Genomic DNA, 19,941 nt, shown 5'->3' on the forward strand with positions numbered 1-19,941 from the left:
ATAATAATTTACAAATTAAATATATATTATCATTTTAGTAAAAAAAAAACGGGAGAGAGAAGAAACTATGTTCTTTGTCATGTTTGTACAAAAACTCTTAATCTCATGATATTTCAAACTCAAGATCCATTGTTCTTCTATTGCTTTCAAGAAAATTTTATAAACTCATAAGATTTTAAACAAATCGAGTAACATTAACAGTGGATACGGTGAAATCATTCATCGTCAGTTGTGGCATATGCGGCGGTGGCAAGATCTCGTTTTCAAGTTTTAGAGATTTTAATTTTATGTTTTTTGTTTTAGACGATTTGAATCAAAATTAAAATCATAACTGTATTGCAAATGATTTTTGTGATGTTTCTGGGTAATTAATTGTTACTTTCCACGTTTAAATGGACCTAAAACTGTCGGGTCAACGCTGGATATCGCAGATCTAAAACGGGTCGAAGTGACCTGGCTGAAGGTTGAAGATGAAGATTTATTTAATATAATATTTAGGGACTTAGTTAAAATATTAAAAGATGCAAAGATACATGGTAAGCACCATATATGTGGATTGTACCGTATCATTCAAAGTTGGTCAACACTGCATTCTCATTGGCTAGATTAAAAATGTACCAAAACATTCCAAAGCTGGAATGCACCGTAGAATTTTCCCTCTTTTAATATTCCTTTTCTTTCAATTTGCATAATTGTGTGCTTGTATGTCCCGTATCTAAGTTGCCCTCCCTTGTGCTCATCATGCGCCAATTCCCGTATTTGTGACTGAGCTCACCGTGCTCTATGTAGGTGAACTAGTGCACTATGCATTTTATGCAAATACTAAGCTGCTAGATGTAATTGAAGCACTGAAAGATCCAAAGTGGGTCAGTAAAGCTATTGACGTGAGTGAGTGTTTAGAGTGAAATTAAACACAAATGGTGAAGTGATTAGACAGTAGACTAGCCAAAGGGTTTCTTCACACATAAGACATTGATTTTGACGAGGTCTTTGCACCAGGGGCTAGAATTGAAACCATAAAATTAGTTGTTGCTTTAGCCAATATCAACAACTGATCTATGTATTAGATAATGCGAAGTGTGTCTTTCTAAATGACCCCTTAGAAGAAGAGGTTTATGTGACACAACTTGTTAGTTTTGAAGTAAAAGGTTAAAGAAAACAACGTCTACAAGTTACATAAAACATTATATGGGCTTAAGCAAACTTTTTATTTTTTTTATAAAAAATCTTTGAAATTAATTTTTTTTGGTTTACAATATTAGCAATGAGGATCGAACCTAGGACCTCATGTATACTACCCAAATTCCTATAGATTACACCAACTTTAACTAAATCTTGATCAGACTATTTTTGTAGACTATAACTCGTCTTTATACCTAAACGAACTCAATAATTTATGGGTCAAGTGCGATATAAACTAGATGAGCCTTTGTCTTGGGTCAAAATACTTTTAGTTGCACACTATGTAAAAAAAACAAATTCAAAATTTAAATTTACTTAAAAATAATTACATCTAAAAGAATAACATGACATCCACAAAAAACAACTTGTAAAAACAGTGATTCCTTGATAAGAATAAATGCAATTCTCTATTTTATCACATGGTAATAATGACATTGGTCATGTTTGTTTAGCATGTTTTGGCATATTTGCTTTTACTTTCGACATTTGTTTGTTTGGATGGAATGGTAGAGAAATTAAAGAATTGATTGAAAGGTCAAGTGGGATAATGGGAGAGAGCAACCCAACTCCAAACCAAAAGTGCTATCTAACCATTTCATGGCCCATTTTAATTGGAAATTTATTGTATGCAGCTAATCACATGTACCGACTTCCCCACGTATGGTACACACTTACATAAACACACTGATTTAGTTTGGAAAAACCAACATTATTTTACCACTTTGATAACAAGTTTCACACAAAGTAGCAAAGATCCATATAAATTTATTTATAAAGAAAGGGCATGTTTGCTCTTTTCAAATATCATATTCTTGTGTTATTCTTCCTGTATTACTCTAATTTAATTAGGAGAGGATGATGGTGCATGTGAAATTTCTTTTAATTACAATATTTCATTTCTTTTGGTAAAAAATTAAAGTAGGAATATTTCTTTTAACTTGTGTGAAATAAGCAAATTATGTCACTATAATAAATTAATGAGATGCATGAAGATGATTATGTGTAAGGGAAATATTAAGAGGTGTTCCTATTTTTTTTTATATTAAGATGCGTTTTTATGACACATGTTAAAAATAACTCAATTTTTTTTACGGTAAAAATAGCTCAATGTTAAAATAATATTTTAGAAATTTTGCATTCATTTTTTTTTTTAATGTAAAAGTTATAGTTTTAGTTTCCTTAATATTTGTCATAAGAACACATGTTACCATGTGGATAATTTAATTGGTAGCTATTAAAATGTTATTAGAGGGACCATAGTTCAAATTCTAAATTTCTTATTTTTCTACGCTAGTGTGACGGTGTGCGTCTAGCTATTATACTACTAAAAACATATGCATTCAAATTTATATTTAAAATTTTATGTTTATATTTATATAGTTAAACAGTAAGAGATTAGATATCTCCTCCAGTAACTCGAATTAAAAAAAATGACATCTCCTCAATACAATATTTCTCTATTTTTATTAAAAATTAAGTAAAATACGATGAAGATGAATTGTGGATTAGAATATTTTCGATTAATTCGATCTTAACTTTTTTTTTTTTTACAAAAATTCGATTTTAACTTAATCTCATATATAAGGTGATAGAAATTATAATCTATTGAAAGGAGAATCTATCATTCACAATAATTATCCCTTTTCAATTGGTGATGGTATGAAGCTTGATGTACAAGGAAGGATGATGGCATCTTGAAGCACTAGATATTTTGGAGGATGTGTAAGAAGATCTTTGAAGTTTTTTTTAAGAAGCCAAATATATATTAAAATTGAAAAATCTTCTATGCACAAGATAGGCCTACAAGGGGCAAGCAAGAGTTCACCTTACAAGGGGAAAACACAAAAGCTACATCATAAAATAGAAGAGAAATAATATTTTGACACATATTTTCTTACACAATACATAAATAGAGAGGTAATATTTTCCCTCATCATTTTCCTTTTTTCCTTATTTCTCTCTCATGTGTATGTATTGTGTAAGAAAGTATGTGTCAAAATATCATTTCATAACCAAAACATGCACAAATGAATTAGACCACCAAATATTAAGTCAAAATTGTTGGAGTTTGTCGAAATCTCATATTATTTAAGTTTTTGGGTTTTTGGATGTATAAACGTGTTTGGACACCCTTATCTTTTAAATAATTTTTGGGAAGAGATTCAAACTCATATAGCATAGTATTATTAGTTAGAGTTGAGTTAAGATTGCAATTAATGTCAGAATATGACTCAAGACCTATGCTAAGCATGAATGTATGTGTTGAAGTTGTTTGGAGTCTTATCATTACTCAATTTTTTAGACTATTGAATGTATAAATGTGTTTAGGCACCCTCATTTTTTTAACTAACTTTTTGGATGAGATCTAAACCAATTTAACAAAAACAAATTTTTTTGGTTGTCTTTAACCACCATCAAACCACAGCTTTGATTCGTCAAACAACCGATTCTAAATGCTTGATTATGAGCGATTGAACATAGTATACAATTAAGGATTTTCCGATGAAAGAATAGTGCAAAAATAACATGTTACTAATACTATACCTAAAAATTATAAATACAACATGTTGTTTATCGTTAGAGAAAAAGTTAGAAGCGTTGTCATTGATCACCTTGATACTTGATTAGAATTAGTAAATGCATTATAGCCACAATAACAAATAAGTAATGGCGATAAAGTGGTGGCAGTAGAAGGTGTTTTTCAAGCACAAAATTTAGAAAGGGACAACAAAATGTATATGATCAACAATTATGGAGGGGTTTTTTCCACTTACATTCACCACAAGAGAACAAATCAACCCAAAGAAAATGTTTGTGGAGGGCTGAGGGTAGGTGCATAAGTAGGGTAACGTGGGGCATGTGGAAAGAACATGCAAGACCCAAGTGAAAAGAGAAGTCCAAGGTTAAGGAAAAGATATTTTCTCTTTAGGTCTCCCATGGTTCTTTTTTCCTCTTTGGAATTTACCTTTTTGCCTTTTAATAAAAATTTCGGTTGCTACGAACCAAAGTTTTTAACAAGGGCAAAATTGTAATATTTGGGGGTATAAAAGATACATGGGAGGCCTAGAGAGAAAACATCTAAGAAAAATTCAGAATCAGTGGGCCAAATTGGTGGTGACCCGGAGCAAGATCGAGATGGGCGGCCGGATTAGGGCCTATTTTTGGAGAGAAGTCAATATTTTTTTGAGATTTATTTTGTCGTCCTACCTACTTCTCACGCATTTTTATTTTTCTCATTCTGATACTTAAGTGGTGAATGTTTTAAAAATGAAAAAAAATTTAATTTTTTTTGTAAATGATGTCTGATACTTAAGTATCGGACGATATAAAAAAAAATTGGTAGGATGTCTTTGGAGGATATCCGCTACCTAAGTAGCAAGTAGTGGTATTTTGGTAAATTTATAGGACTCTTGAGAAAACGGGGAAAAGAAATTCTCTATTTCTTTTAAGATAATCGTCCATTTTTGGAGGAAAATGGTCCAAACATAATTCACTTTAATTTATAATTTAACTTAAGTTAAAATCAATTTTACATAAGTTAAAATCAATTTTACAGAATTAATTTACTCAAAAATATTTATTCTCACCATAGAGCTAAATATATAGTAGATATTTTAACCATTCAACCAATACCAAATTTTATGAAATTAATTAAGTTATATTAAGTGTTTACTTCAATGATAAGAGTTGACATTGTTGAAGTTAAATGACATAGCTTCAGGGGCGATGATGTATCTCGTTGAAGTTAAATGACGTTGTTTTAAAGATCATGTATCTCATGCTTGAGATAGTCATACTAGTTAATTAGGTTGTGCAATGCAATGATGTATATTCACGTATTGTTGTTGTCTTGTTGGGCATGAAAAAGGTACGTATCAATAAGTGAGTTTATAATGGTTTTACTATTTTGTCTATAAAAAAATTATACTTTTGTCTTCTAAATATGGTTTAGATTTTATTTTCAAATTAAATTATAGTTTAGAAAATATTTTTGACTCGACTGAATTGGATTCTATTTTTCTAGCCTCTTCTCATGTGCAATTAGACTAATTGACTATGTCCCGTATAGAGTACAAACAAATAACTGAAAATGATCTTTTAGTTTAGTTTTAAAAATGTACTTTTTGGCATAGAAAAAGTCATCCAGACTAGGGCCAAGTATATTACAATAATGCTATTTTGAATGTAAATTAGAGACAAGTGTGATGCCACCTTTTTATTTTAAAAACAAAATATTCAATAATGCATTTAGCTCTGTTTTCGATATTTTAAAGGCTATAGTGTACACTAATTAATTTCAGTATATCATTTATAGAAGTTGAATAATAAAGAACGCCTATTTAAATACTAAGTATTCACCTTGTTGAGAACAACCACACGTGATTTGTTGGTAATCGCCATTTTATGCAAAAAGAGATTATCGCGAGTAGAATAGAACTTTGACTTTCCATTGCCCAATACAGTAACTGCTGTAGCCACTACCGCTGATCAGAGCAAGAAATGCCAATGAATATATGATAGGAAATAATACTACATCACACAATTCCAAAAACAAATTTAAGTCTATTTTATACATAAAATTTGGGCTAATTTTGTTGACACGGTAAAAGTCATCCTTTTGTAGATAACAATATGAATTTTACTTTCCAATTTGTAATGTATTTTGAAATTTGGAATGTGTTTTTCAAATGAATCTAAAAACACTATACTATTTAAAATAACATGAATTTACCATAGTCTTCATGAGGACGCTGTCCATGGTCTCCAAGAACAGCAGCTACTAATTTCATTGATATGCACATATGCTTTCTATAGTTTCTCTGAAAGAGAAGAAAATAGTAAAGTTCATTTCTTCAGCTTGAACACAACTAATGATAAATTAAATGAAGGTAGTAACAGAATACTACAGTATATCAATTTATAGTTATACAGTGAATTCAATTAACAGCCACATGAACTGGAAAGTGTGTTGGGAACTGGGAAGGGGAGAATGACTTCTGTCAAAATGATCTAAACCATGTATTGAAAAGCTATCATATTATTCATAAGCTAATCATTTACACACTTTAATCATCAGCCCTGCAGGTGGTCGGAAATAAAAACAGGCATAATCAACAAAAAAAAGAGGTTACATAAAGTGGAATAATGAAGTAAATGCATTCAGAAATGGATCACTACAATAATCATATTCCTAGAAAAAAATCATTCTGATAATTTCAGGCTATTTGCCATTTGCTGATGACCATCAATCATAACAAACGAGAGAAAACATTAATTGCAAGGTAAATAGAAAGAGGGAACATAAAAAACGACATAATCTCTTGTGAGCATACAAATTTCCAAAACTGTTTTTTGAATAAGCTCCACACTCATGACCCGCATACATAAAAAGAGAGCCAGAGTATTTAAGTGAAACACACAAGTCAATAAAATCAAGTCCACCACTGAAACAATCCAATCAAAGTTTGTCGAACTAGTATGCAGTTAATCGCAACAACAACAACAAAAAACTAGTTACAAAATTGTATGCAAATACAACACTACAACTACCATACCTCTAATGTAGCCAAACCTTTTGATACCAACTCAATCATCCTTGACCTTGTCTACAGGAACATAAAATACTGATAAGTAAAAGCTTCAAGAAGGTGTTGAAACAAAATTGCCTTACCATATGTAAAACAATTATTAGATACGCATATGTTGAAGTACAATGAACAATATTAACTAAATTTCCTATGTTAAAATCACAATGCTACAGTAAATTAAAGGTAATATAATAAAAATTCCAACATAGCCGCCAAACCTTGAACTATGCAAGTACTTATAAGTTGTTGTGTAACACTAGATTTGGGATATAATCGGGTGTTTTATCTTCTGATTACCATAAATATTTCTGTTATTTTCTGTTTTGTACTACTTTAATCAATAGAAGTATTCCTTGTAATTTTATTTTCCTTTCATCTTGATGTATCGAACCGTATAGGTTCAAATACCATATATTTTCCATCAGGGACATTCTATTTTTTCCATAAGGGTTATTCTATTTTTTCCATCGGGTCATTCTATCCAATAGAATTTATAACAAAGTCGGCTTTCTTTTCGATTAAGGGTCACAACAATATCATCCTCCCATTTATCGAACCATATAGGTTCACATACCAAATATTTTCCATCAGCAACATTTTATTTTTTTCCATCAGGGTCAAGCTATTTTTCCATCGGGTCAGGTCATTGTATTTCATAGAATTTATAACAAAGTAGGCAGCAGGCTTTCAATTTTCATTCGATAAGAGTCATCCTCCCATTTATCGAACCGTATAGGTTCACATACCAAATATTTTCCATCAGCAACATTTTATTTTTTCCATCAGGGTCAAGCTATTTTTCCATCGGGTCAGGTCATTGTATTTCATAGAATTTATAACAAAGTAGGCAGCAGGCTTTCAATTTTCATTCGATAAGAGTCATAGTATCATCATCCTCCCATTTATCGAACCGTATAGGTTCAAATACCATATATTTTCCATCAGGGGCATTCTATTTTTTCCATCAGGTCATTCTATTATATAGAATTTAAAACAAAGTAGGCTTTCTATTTTCATTCGATCAAGTGTCACAGTACAAGCATATATTTTCCATCAGGGTAATTTTATTTTTTCCATCGGGTCATTCTAATTTATAGAATTTAAAACAAATTAGTCTTTCTATTTTCATTCGATTAAGGGTCACCGTACCATCATCCTACCATTTATCGAACCGTATAGGTTCAAATACCATATATTTTCCATCAGGGACATTCTATTTTTTCCATAAGGATTATTCTATTTTTTCCATCGGGTCATTCTATTTCATAGAATTTATAACAAAGTAGGCTTTCTATTTTCATTCGATTAAGGGTCGCAACAACATCATCCTCCCATTTATCGAACCGTATAGGTTCATATACCATATATTTTACATCAGCGACATTTTATTTTTTCCATCAGGGGCATGCTATTTTTCCATCGGGTCATTCTATTTCATAGAATTTAAAACAAAGTAGGCAGCATGCTTTCTATTTTCATTGGAATAAGAGTCACAGTACCATCATCCCATTTATCAAACCGTATAGGTTACAATACCATATATTTTCCATCAGGTACATTCTATTTTTTCCATCAGGGTCATTCTATTTTTTCCATCGGGTCATTCTATTATATAGAATTTAAAACAAAGTAGTCTTTCTGTTTTCATTCGATTAAGGGTCACAGTACCATCATCCTACCATTTGTCGAATCGTATAGGTTGAAATACCATATATTTTCCATCAGGTACATTCTATTTTTTCCATCAGAGTCATTCTTCTTTTTCCATCGGGTCATTCTATTATATAGAATTTAAAACGAAGTCTTTCTGTTTTCATTCGATTAAGGGTCACAATACCATGATCCTAACATTTATCGAACCGTATAGGTTCAAATACCATATATTTTCCATCAGCGACATTCTATTTTTTCCATGAGGGTTATTTTATTTATTCCATCTGGTCATTCTATTTCATAGAATTTAAAACAAAGTAGGCTTTCTATTTTCATTCGGACAAGTGTCACAGTACATTCATATATTTTCCATCGGGGTCATTTTATTTTTTCCATCGGGTCTTTCTATTTTATAGAATTTAAAACAAAGTAGTCTTTCTATTTTCATTCGATTAAGAGTCACAGTACAATCAACCTACCATTTATCGAACCGTATAGGTTCAAATACCATATATTTTTCATCAGGGACATTCTATTTTTTCCATAAGGGTTATTCTATTTTTTTTCCATCGGGTCATTCTATTTCATAGAATTTAAAACAAAGTAGGCAGCAGGCTTTATATTTTCATTCAGTTAAGAGTCACAGTACCATCATCATCCCATTGATCGAACCGTATAAGTTCAAAAACCATATATTTTCCATCAGGTACATTCTATTTTTTCCATCAGGGTCATTCTATTTTTTCCATCGGGTCATTCTATTATATAGAATTTAAAACAAAGTAGTCTTTCTGTTTTCATTCGATTAAGGGTCACAGTACCATCATACTACCATTTATCGAACCGTATAGGTTCAAATACCATATATTTTCCATCAGGGACATTCTATTTTTTCCATGAGGGTTATTATATTTTTTCCATCGGGTCATTCTATTTTATAGAATTTAAAACAAATCAGGCTTTCTATTTTCATTCGATTAAGTGTCATAGTACAATCATATAAATTCCATCAGGGACATTTTATTTTTTCCATCGGGTCATTCTATTTTATAGAATTTAAAACAAAGTAATCTTTCTATTTTCATTTGATTAAGGGTCACAGTACCATCATCCTACCATTTATCAAACCGTATAGGTTCAAATACCGTAAATTTTCCATCCGCGACATTCTATTTTTTCCATAAGGGTTATTCTATTTTTTCCATCGGGTCATTCTATTTTATAGAATTTAAAACAAAGTAGGCTTTCTATTTTCATTCCATTAAGGGTCACATTATCATCATCATCCCATTTATCGAAACGTATAGGTTCAAATACCATATATTTTCCATCAGGGACATTCTATTTTTTCCATCAGGGTCATTCTATTTTTTCCATCAGGTCAGTCTATTTCATTGAATTTAAAACAAAGTAGGCTTTCTATTTTCATTTTAAAAAAAAAAAAATCATTTTCTATCAAATACCATTTCATCATATATGAGGAGCATGAGACACAATGTCAAGTTAAATAAATAGTGCTAACATAACATTCATACCTGGTATAGATACGTCCACAATTTCATCAAGAGCCCTGCATACAGAAGTTGCAGTACCTTCCTCGCATTAGGCATCATAGGCAGCAAAGAAGGAAGAGGCTGATTTTCTACATTTACATAAAGGTTCTCAATCAAAAAGTTTTACTATTATATTTTATTATATATTACTATATACAAAAAAAAAAAAATTGATCTCACAGACCAGAAATCTTTAAGAACTTAATAAATAAAATACCAATCCATCAGATTTTAATCACATAATAATTACACCTTTCATAAAACAATAGGTATTTAGTGTTTCTAAATCTAATATAACACTAATTAATTTCAGTATATCAAATTATTTGAAGATAGCTAGTGTAAAAGAAATGATATCATACTTGAGTCATTTATAGAAGTTGAATAATAAAGAACGCCTATTTAAATACTAAATGTTCACCTTGTTGAGAACAACCACACATGATTTGTTGGTAATCGCCATTTTATGCAAAAAGAGATTATCGCGAGTAGAATAGAACTTTGGCTTTCCATTGCCCAATTCAGTAACTGCTGTAGCCACATGAATATATGATAGGAAATAATACTACAGTAATAGAACTAATGATAAATTAAATGAAGGTAGTAATAGAATACTACAGTATATCAATTTATAGTTATACAGTGAATTCAATTAACAGCCACATGAACTGGAAAGTGTGTTGGGAACTGGGAAGGGGAGAATGACTTCTGTCAAAATGATCATAAACCATGTATTGAAAAGCTATCATATTATTCATAAGCTAATCATTTACACACTTTAATCATCAGCCCTGCAGGTGGTCGGAAATAAAAACAGGCATAATCAACAAAAAAAAGAGGTTACATAAAGTGGAATAATGAAGTAAATGCATTCAAAAATGGATCACTACAATAATCATATTCCTAGAAAAAAAATCATTCTGATAATTTCATGCTATATGCCATTTGCTGATGACCATCAATCATAACAAAGGAGAGAAAACATTAATTGCAAAGTAAATAGAAAGAGGGAACATAAAAAAAGACATAATCTCTTGTGAGCATACAAATTTCCAAAACTGTTTTTTGAATAAGATCCACACTCATGAAACAATCCACCACTGAAACACACAAGTCAATAAAATCAAGTCCACCACTGAAACAATCCAATCAAAGTTCGTCTAACTAGTATGCAGTTAATCGCAACAACAACAACAATTGTATGCAAATACAACACTACAACTACCATACCTCTAATGTAGCCAAACCTTTTGATACCAACTCAATCATCCTTGACCTTGTCTACAGGAACATAAAATACTGATAAGTAACAGTTTCAAGAAGGTGTTGAAACAAAATTGCCTTACCACCCAACACTCTGGTAAAGGAAGATTAAGTACACAGTCTGTAGTGTCAAACTGAGAACAATAAATAGAAAGTATTGGTTAAGAGAAAATGTAAAACAATTATTAGATACACATATGTTGAAGTACAATGAACAATATTAACTAAATTTCCTATGTTAAAATAACAATGCTACAATAAATTGAAGGTAATATAATAAAAATTCCAACATAGCCGCCAAATCTTGAACTATGCAAGTACTTATAAGTTGTTGTGTAACTTTAGATTTGGGATATAATCGGGTGTTTTATCTTCTGATTACCATAAATATTTCTGTTATTTTCTGTTTTGTACTACTTTAATCGAGAGAAGTATTCCTTGTAATTTTGTTTTCCTTTCATCTTGATGTATCGAACCGTATAGGTTAAAATACCATATATTTTCCATCAGGGATATTCTATTTTTTCCATAAGGGTTATTCTATTTTTTCCATCGGGTCATTCTATTCAATAGAATTTATAACAAAGTAGGCTTTCTTTTTCGATTAAGGGTCACAGCAACATCATCCTCCCATTTATCGAACCATATAGGTTCACATACCAAATATTTTCCATCAGCAACATTTTATTTTTTCCATCAGGGTCAAGCTATTTTTCCATCGGGTCAGGTCATTCTATTTCATAGAATTTAAAACAAAGTAGGCAGCAGGCTTTCAATTTTTATTCGATAAGAGTCACAGTATCATCATCCTCCCATTTATCGAACCGTATAGGTTAAAAATACCATATATTTTCCATCAGGGGCATTCTATTTTTTCCATCAGGGTCATTCTATTTTTTCCATCGGGTCATTCTATTATATAGAATTTAAAACAAAGTAGGTTTTCTATTTTCATTCGATCAAGTGTCACAGTACAATCATATATTTTCCATTAGGGTCATTTTATTTTTTCCATCGGGTCATTCTAATTTATAGAATTTAAAACAAAGTAGTCTTTCTATTTTCATTCGATTAAGGGTCATGGTACCATCATCCTACCATTTATCGAACCGTATAGGTTCACATACCATATATTTTACATCAGCGACATTTTATTTTTCCATCAGGATCATGCTATTTTTCCATCGGGTCATTCTATTTCATAGAATTTAAAACAAAGTAGGCAGCAGGCTTTCTATTTTCATTCGAATAAGAGTCACAGTACCATCATCCCATTTATCGAACCGTATAGGTTCAAATACCATATATTTTCCATCAGGTACATTCTATTTTTTCCATCAGGGTCATTCTATATTTTTTCCATCAGGGTCATTCTATTATATAGAATTTAAAACAAAGTAATCTTTCTGTTTTCATTCGATTCAGGGTCACAGTACCATCATCCTACCATTTATCGAACCGTATAGGTTCAAATACCATATATTTTCCATCAGCGACATTCTATTTTTTCCATGAGGGTTATTCAATTTTTTCCATCGGGTCATTCTATTTTATAGAATTTAAAACAAAGTAGGCTTTCTATTTTCATTCCATTAAGGGTCACAATATCATCATCCTCCAATTTATCGAACCGTATAGGTTCAAATACCATATATTTTCCATCAGGGGCATTCTATTTTTTCAATCAGGGTCATTCTATTTATTCCATCGGGTCATTCTATTTCATAGAATTTAAAACAAAGTAGGTTTTCTATTTTCATTCGATCAAGCGTCAAAGTTCAAATACCATATATTTTCCATCAGGGTCATTTTATTTTTTCCATCGGGTCATTCTAATTTATAGAATTTAAAACAAAGTAGTCTTTTCTATTTTCATTCGATTTAGGGTCACAGTACCATCATCCTACCATTTATCGAACCGTATAGGTTCAAATACCATATATTTTCCATCAGGGACATTCTATTTTTTCCATCGGGTGATTCTATTTTATAGAATTTAAAACAAAATAGGCTTTCTATTTTCATTCCATTAAGGGTCACAGTATAATATCCTTCCATTTATCGAACCGTATAGGTTCAAATACCATATATTTTCCATCAGCGGCATTCTATTTTTTCCATCAGGGTCATTCTATTTATTCCATCGGGTCATTCTATTTCATAGAATTTAAAACAAAGTAGGATTTCTATTTTCATTCGATCAAGTGTCACAGTAAAATCATATATTTTCCATCAGGGTCATTTTATTTTTTCCATCGGGTCATTCTAATTAATAGAATTTAAAACAAAGCAGTCTTTCTATTTTCATTCAATTAAGGGTCACAGGACCATCATCCTACCATTTCTCGAACCGTATAGGTTCATATACCATATATTTTCCATCAGGGACATTCTATTTTTTCCATAAGGGTTATTCTATTTTTCATCGGGTCACACTATTTCATAGAATTTATAACAAAGTAGGCTTTCTATTTTCATTTGATTAAGGGTCACAGCAACATCATCCTCCCATTTATCGAACCGTATAGGTTCACATACCATATATTTTACATCAGCGACATTTTATTTTTTCCATCAAGGTCATGCTATTTTTCCATCGGGTTATTATATTTCATAGAATTTAAAACAAAGTAGGCAGCAGACTTTCTATTTTCATTCGAATAAGAGTCACAGTACCATAATCCCATTTATCGAACCGTATAGGTTCAAATACCATATATTTTCCATCAGGTACATTCTATTTTTTCCATCAGGTCATTCTATTATATAGAATTTAAAACAAAGTAGTCTTTTTGTTTTCCTTCGATTAAGGGTCACAGTACCATCATCCTACCATTTATTGAACCGTATAGGTTCAAATACCATATATTTTCCATCAGGGACATTCTATTTTTTCCATGAGGGTTATTTTATTTATTTCATCGGGTCATTCTATTTCGTAGAATTTAAAACAAAGTAGGCTTTCTATTTTCATTCGATTAATGATCACAGTACCAACAACTTACCATTTATCGAACCATATAGGTTCAAATACCATATATTTTCCATCAGGGACATTCTAATTTTTCCATAAGGGTTATTCTATTTTTTTTCCATCGGGTCATTCTATTTCATAGAATTTAAAACAAAGTAGGCAGCAGGCTTTATATTTTCATTTGATGAAGAGTCACAGTACCATCATCATCCCATTGATCGAACCGTATAAGTTCAAAAACCATATATTTTCCATCAGGTACATTCTATTTTTTCCACCAGGGTCATTCTATTTTTTCCATTGGGTCATTCTATTATATAGAATTTAAAACAAAATAGTCTTTCAGATTTCATTCGATTAAGGGTCACAGTACCATCATACAACCATATACCGAACCGTATAGGTTCAAATACCATATATTTTCCATCAGGGACATTCTATTTTTTCCACGAGGGTTATTATATTTTTTCCATCGGGTCATTCTATTTTATAGAATTTAAAACAAAGTAGGCTTTCTATTTTCAATCCATTAAGGGTCACAGTATCATCCTCCTTCAATTTATCGAACCGTATAGGTTCAAATACCATATAATTTCCATCAGGGACATTCTATTTTTCCCATTGAGTCATTTTATTTCATAGAATTTAAAACAAAGTAGGTTTTCTATTTTCATTCAATTAAGTGTCACACAATCATATATTTTCCATCAGGGACATTTTATTTTTTCCGTCGGGTCATTCTATTTTATAGAATTTAAAACAAAGTAGGCTTTCTATTTTCATTCCATTAAGAGTCACAGTATCATCATCCTCCCATTTATCGAACCGTATAGGTTCAAATACCATATATTTTCCATCAGGGACATTCTATTTTTTCCATCAGGGTCATTCTATTTTTTCCATCGGGTCATTCTATTTCATAGAATTTAAAACAAAGTAGGCTTTCTATTTTTATTCGATTAGGTGTCACAGTACAATCATATATTTTCCATCAGGGACATTTTATTTTTTCCATCGGGTCATTCTATTTTTTAGAATTTAAAACAAAGTAGTCTTTCTATTTTCATTCAATTAAAGGTCACAGTACCATCATCATACCATTTATCGAACAGTATAGGTTCAAATACGATATATTTTCCATCAGGGACATTATATTATTTCCATAAGGGTTATTCTATTTTTTCCATCGGGTCATTCTATTTCATAGAATTTATAACTGTACAGGTTCACATACCATATATTTTCCATCAGCGATATTTTATTTTTTCCATCAGGGTCATTCTATTTTTCCATCGGGTCATTTGATTTCATGGAATTTAAAACAAAGTAGGCAGCAGGCTATCTATTTTCATTCGATTAAGAGTCACAGTACCATCATCATTCCATTTATTGAACCGTATAGGTTCAAATGCCATATATTTTCCATTAGGTACATTCTATTTTTTCCATCAGGGTCATTCTATATTTTTTCCATCAGGGTCATTCTATTATATAGAATTTAAAACAAAGTTGTCTTTCTATTTTCATTCGATTAAGGGTCACAGTACCATCATCCTACGATTTATCGAACCGTATAGGTTTTAATACCATATATTTTCCATCAGGGACATTCTATTTTGTCCATCGGGTCATTCTATTTTATAGAATTTAAAACAAAGTAGGCTTTCTATTTTCATTCCATTAAGGGTCACATTATCATCATCATCCCATTTATCGAAACGTATAGGTTCAAATACCATATATTTTCCATCAGGGACATTCTATTTTTTCCATCAGGGTCATTCTATTTTTTCCATCAGGTCAGTCTATTTCATTGAATTTAAAACAAAGTAGGCTTTCTATTTTCATTTTAAAAAAAAAAAATCATTTTCTATCAAATACCATTTCATCATATATGTGGAGCATGAGACACAATGTCAAGTTAAATAAATAGTGCTAACATAACATTCATACCTGGTATAGATACGTCCACAATTTCATCAAGAGCCCTGCATACAGAAGTTGCAGTACCTTCCTCGCATTAGGCATCATAGGCAGCAAAGAAGGAAGAGGCTGATTTTCTACATTTACATAAAGGTTCTCAATCAAAATGTTTTACTATTATATTATATTTTATTATATATTACTATATAAAAAAAAAACTGATCTCACAGACCAGAAATCTCTAAGAACTTAATAAATAGAATACCAATCCATCAGATTTTAATCACATAATAATTACACATTTCATAAAACAATAGGTATTTAGTGTTTCTAAATCTAATATAACACTAATTAATTTCGGTATATCAAATTATTTGAAGATAGCTGGTGTAAAAGAAATGATATCATACTTGAGTCATTTATAGAAGTTGAATAATAAAGAACGCCTATTTAAATACTAAATGTTCACCTTGTTGAGAACAACCACACGTGATTTGTTGGTAATCGTCATTTTATGCAAAAAGAGATTATCGCGAGTAGAATAGAACTTTGGCTTTCCATTGCCCAATTCAGTAACTGCTGTAGCCACTACTGCTCAGAGAAAGAAATGCCAATGAATATATGATAGGAAATAATACTACATCATACAATTCCAAAAACAAATTTAAGTCTATTTTATACATAAAATTTGGGCTAATTTTGTTGACACGGTAAAAGTCATCCTTTTGTAGATAACAATATGAATTTTACTTTCCAATTTGTAATGTATTTTGAAATTTGGAATGTGTTTTTCAAATGAATCTAAAAACACTATACTATTTAAAATAACATGAATTTACCATAGTTTTCATGAGGACGCTGTCCATGATCTCCAAGAACAGCATCTACTAATTCCATTGATATGCACATGCTTTCTATGGTTTCTCTGAAAGAGAAGAAAATAGTAAAGTTCATTTCTTCATCTTGAACACAACTAATGATAAATTAAATTAAGGTAGTAATAGAATACTACAGTATATGAATTTATAGTTATACAGTGAATTCAATTAACAGCCACATGAACTGGAAAGTGTGTTGGGAACTGGGAAGGGGAGAATGACTTCTGTCAAAATGATCATAAACCATGTATTGAAAAGCTATCATATTATTCATAAGCTAATCATTTACACACTTTAATCATCAGCCCTGCAGGTGGTCGGAAATAAAAACAGGCATAATCAACAAAAAAAAAAGAGGTTACATAAAGTGGAATAATGAAGTAAATGCATTCAGAAATGGATCACTACAATAATCATATTCCTAGAAAAAAATCATTCTGATAATTTCATGCTATATGCCATTTGCTGATGACCATCAATCATAACAAAGGAGAGAAAACATTAATTGCAAAGTAAATAGAAAGAGGGAACATAAAAAAAGACATAGTCTCTTGTGAGCATACAAATTTCCAAAACTGTTTTTTGAATAAGATCCACACTCATGAACCGCATACATAAAAAGAGAGCCAGAGTGTTTAAGTGAAACACACAAGTCAATAAAATCAAGTCCACCACTGAAACAATCCAATCAAAGTTCGTCTAACTAGTATGCAGTTAATCGCAACAACAACAACAAAAAACTAGTTACAAAATTGTATGCAAATACAACACTACAACTACCATACCTCTAATGTAGTCAAACCTTTTGATACCAACTCAATCATCCTTGACCTTGTACTGATAAGTAAAAGCTTCAAGAAGGTGTTGAAACAAAATTGCCTTACCACCCAACACTCTGGTGAAGGAAGTTTAAGTATGTAGTCTTTAGTGTCAAACTGAGGAGAACAGTAAATAGAAAGTATTGGTTAAGAGAAAATGTGAAACAATTATTAAATACACATGTTTATTGGAAATGTTTCAAGAAACAAGAGATTTACAAAGAGTTAACCATCATCTATGTAAACAGGTTATTCAAAAAACAGAAAAAACTCCCAATCTATTCTTAAGCTTCAACTTCAATCATCTTTAGATTTCAAGATATCATCAACAAGATTTAATTTTCTCTTAATTTTTGGTTATTATAATATGGCCATCTTATTTTCTCTTAATTTTTGATTTTTTGAAACTACAAACAAAGCAAACAAATTTGTGCTCGTACGTACCCAAGAAACAAGATGTAGTTTTGGAACTACAAACACCCAAAGCTGTTGCCAAAAACCTAACATTTGAACAAGAAAATACACAGCAAAAAAATAGGGTAAACATCCATGTTCGAAGAATTGATAATTGATTTTTGAAATTACCAAGAATTGATAGAAAAAGAAAAGGGGAAAAGGGATAATGACTTCACCAAAATTAAATTCGTCTGATTTCTTCGCAAGCGGTGAGAGATTGAGCGATTTCTTTCGTGATTCGTGACGGTGGCAAGTTGATTCATTGAATCCTGTTCGTGACGGTGGACGGTGGAGCTTGAGAGAGGCGGTGAATTCGTGACGGTGGCAAGTTGATTCATTGAATCCTGTCCGTCACGGTGGGGAAAGGAGCTTGAGAGAGGCGGTGAATTGGACTAGGGTTACATTGTGTTTCTCTCTCTTCTCTTCTCTTCACTTCTCTTAAAATTAAAATCAAGTCGCAACGGAAACTATTTTTTGGATCGTATACTACTAGTAAATATATACTACTAAGCGTCTGTTTGTCTAATTTTTTTTTTATAAGTTATTTTATCATAAACTATCTTTCCAAACTTATAATAATATATTAAAATTGCATAAATTATTTGTATAAAATTTAAATAAGAGAAAAAAAGTCAGGCCAAAATAGTAGTTAGTTTACCTCGTTTAATTCATTTTCTTATAAAAAAAAGCTATAGTTTTTTTTTTTTTGACAATAACAAAATGATATTCATTCATTCAAATTGATAGATTACATCAAATACAACCACATAATCAACATCGCTAAAAACGTAAAGGATGAATCTGCGAACAAAACTCACAGCATCCGAGTTAATAGCATACAACGGCAAAATGCCTACAACAAATAATATGATAAAGTTAAAGTCACCGAAGTATCCATGCCTCCGGATCTGCAGCGTTGAAGCCCAAATCATTGGTTGAATCTGTAATTGACTGAAGCCGATCTTTTCAATATAAATCAAATGAACACCGCACAATACGGGACAACAAAAACGTCGCACAAGACGACGAACAACACAACGCCGCACTCAGACGGCGAAATCACAGAAAAGAAAACACAAAAGAAAAACTTGATCAACGTGAAAATCACTTATTTAAATAAAGAAGAAAAAGAAAAACAATTATGAGGGGTGATTTTGGGTCAAAAATTGACCCCAAAACCACCCCTCCTTGATTGATCAAGAAGAAAAAAAACTAGGTTAAGGTGGGGGCGGCGGCTATGAAAAAAAGGAGAAGAAAAAGGAGAAGTTTGGGGTGTTTAATTTTAAAAGGCTATAGTTAAAATGTGAGAAAAATAACTGATTTTTTTGCAAAAAAACGTAATGGTAAAAAGTAGAAATTAATCGCTACCAATATCTTTTTTTTTTTTGACACAATCGCTACCAATATTAGATAATTCAAAAAAAGTAAATTCAACAAAAGTAATAATTCTAAGGTATCGTTTGACCCTGTTTATTTTAGGTGTTGAAGCTATTTTAATCATAAAGCTAAAAGTAGTAGCTTTAAAACTAAAATTAAAGTTGTTTGATAAATCTTACTTCTTAAAAAAAAGAGTTAAAAGTTGTTTTTTATTGATTATAATTTATAACAATGTTAAAAAATATGTTTGATAAAATATTATAATTTGTCTTAAAA

The 19,941-nt window shown here is 31.0% G+C and overlaps 1 protein-coding gene across 3 annotated transcripts; it reads right to left on the reverse strand.

The window, feature by feature from the left end:
- Positions 1–5,406: 5,406 nt before the first annotated feature.
- LOC123902828 lies at positions 5,407–18,737 on the reverse strand. 3 transcript variants are annotated; one of them, XM_045952629.1, is made up of 8 exons: positions 16,976–17,063; positions 16,606–16,727; positions 16,167–16,273; positions 10,398–11,257; positions 9,959–10,065; positions 6,738–6,788; positions 5,915–6,002; positions 5,407–5,666 (listed from the first exon to the last, which is right to left on the reverse strand). In XM_045952629.1, exons 4-8 carry the CDS (start codon positions 10,417–10,419, stop codon positions 5,530–5,532), a joined length of 405 nt encoding a protein of 134 aa, XP_045808585.1. In that variant the 5' UTR covers positions 10,420–11,257; positions 16,167–16,273; positions 16,606–16,727; positions 16,976–17,063; the 3' UTR covers positions 5,407–5,529. The 3 variants fall into 3 exon arrangements, 2 of the variants coding, with proteins under 2 accessions (XP_045808585.1, XP_045808586.1); XM_045952630.1 differs by lacking the exons at positions 16,167–16,273; positions 16,606–16,727; positions 16,976–17,063 and adding exons at positions 18,277–18,332; positions 18,465–18,737; XR_006807757.1 differs by lacking the exons at positions 5,407–5,666; positions 6,738–6,788; positions 9,959–10,065; ... (2 more) ...; positions 16,606–16,727; positions 16,976–17,063 and adding exons at positions 17,800–17,949; positions 18,277–18,332; positions 18,465–18,737 and having other exon boundaries at positions 5,770–6,002.
- Between the last annotated feature and the right edge of the window lie 1,204 nt (positions 18,738–19,941).

This window comes from Trifolium pratense, linkage group LG1 (assembly GCF_020283565.1).
Source record: "Trifolium pratense cultivar HEN17-A07 linkage group LG1, ARS_RC_1.1, whole genome shotgun sequence".
Classification (NCBI taxonomy): Eukaryota; Viridiplantae; Streptophyta; class Magnoliopsida; order Fabales; family Fabaceae; genus Trifolium; species Trifolium pratense.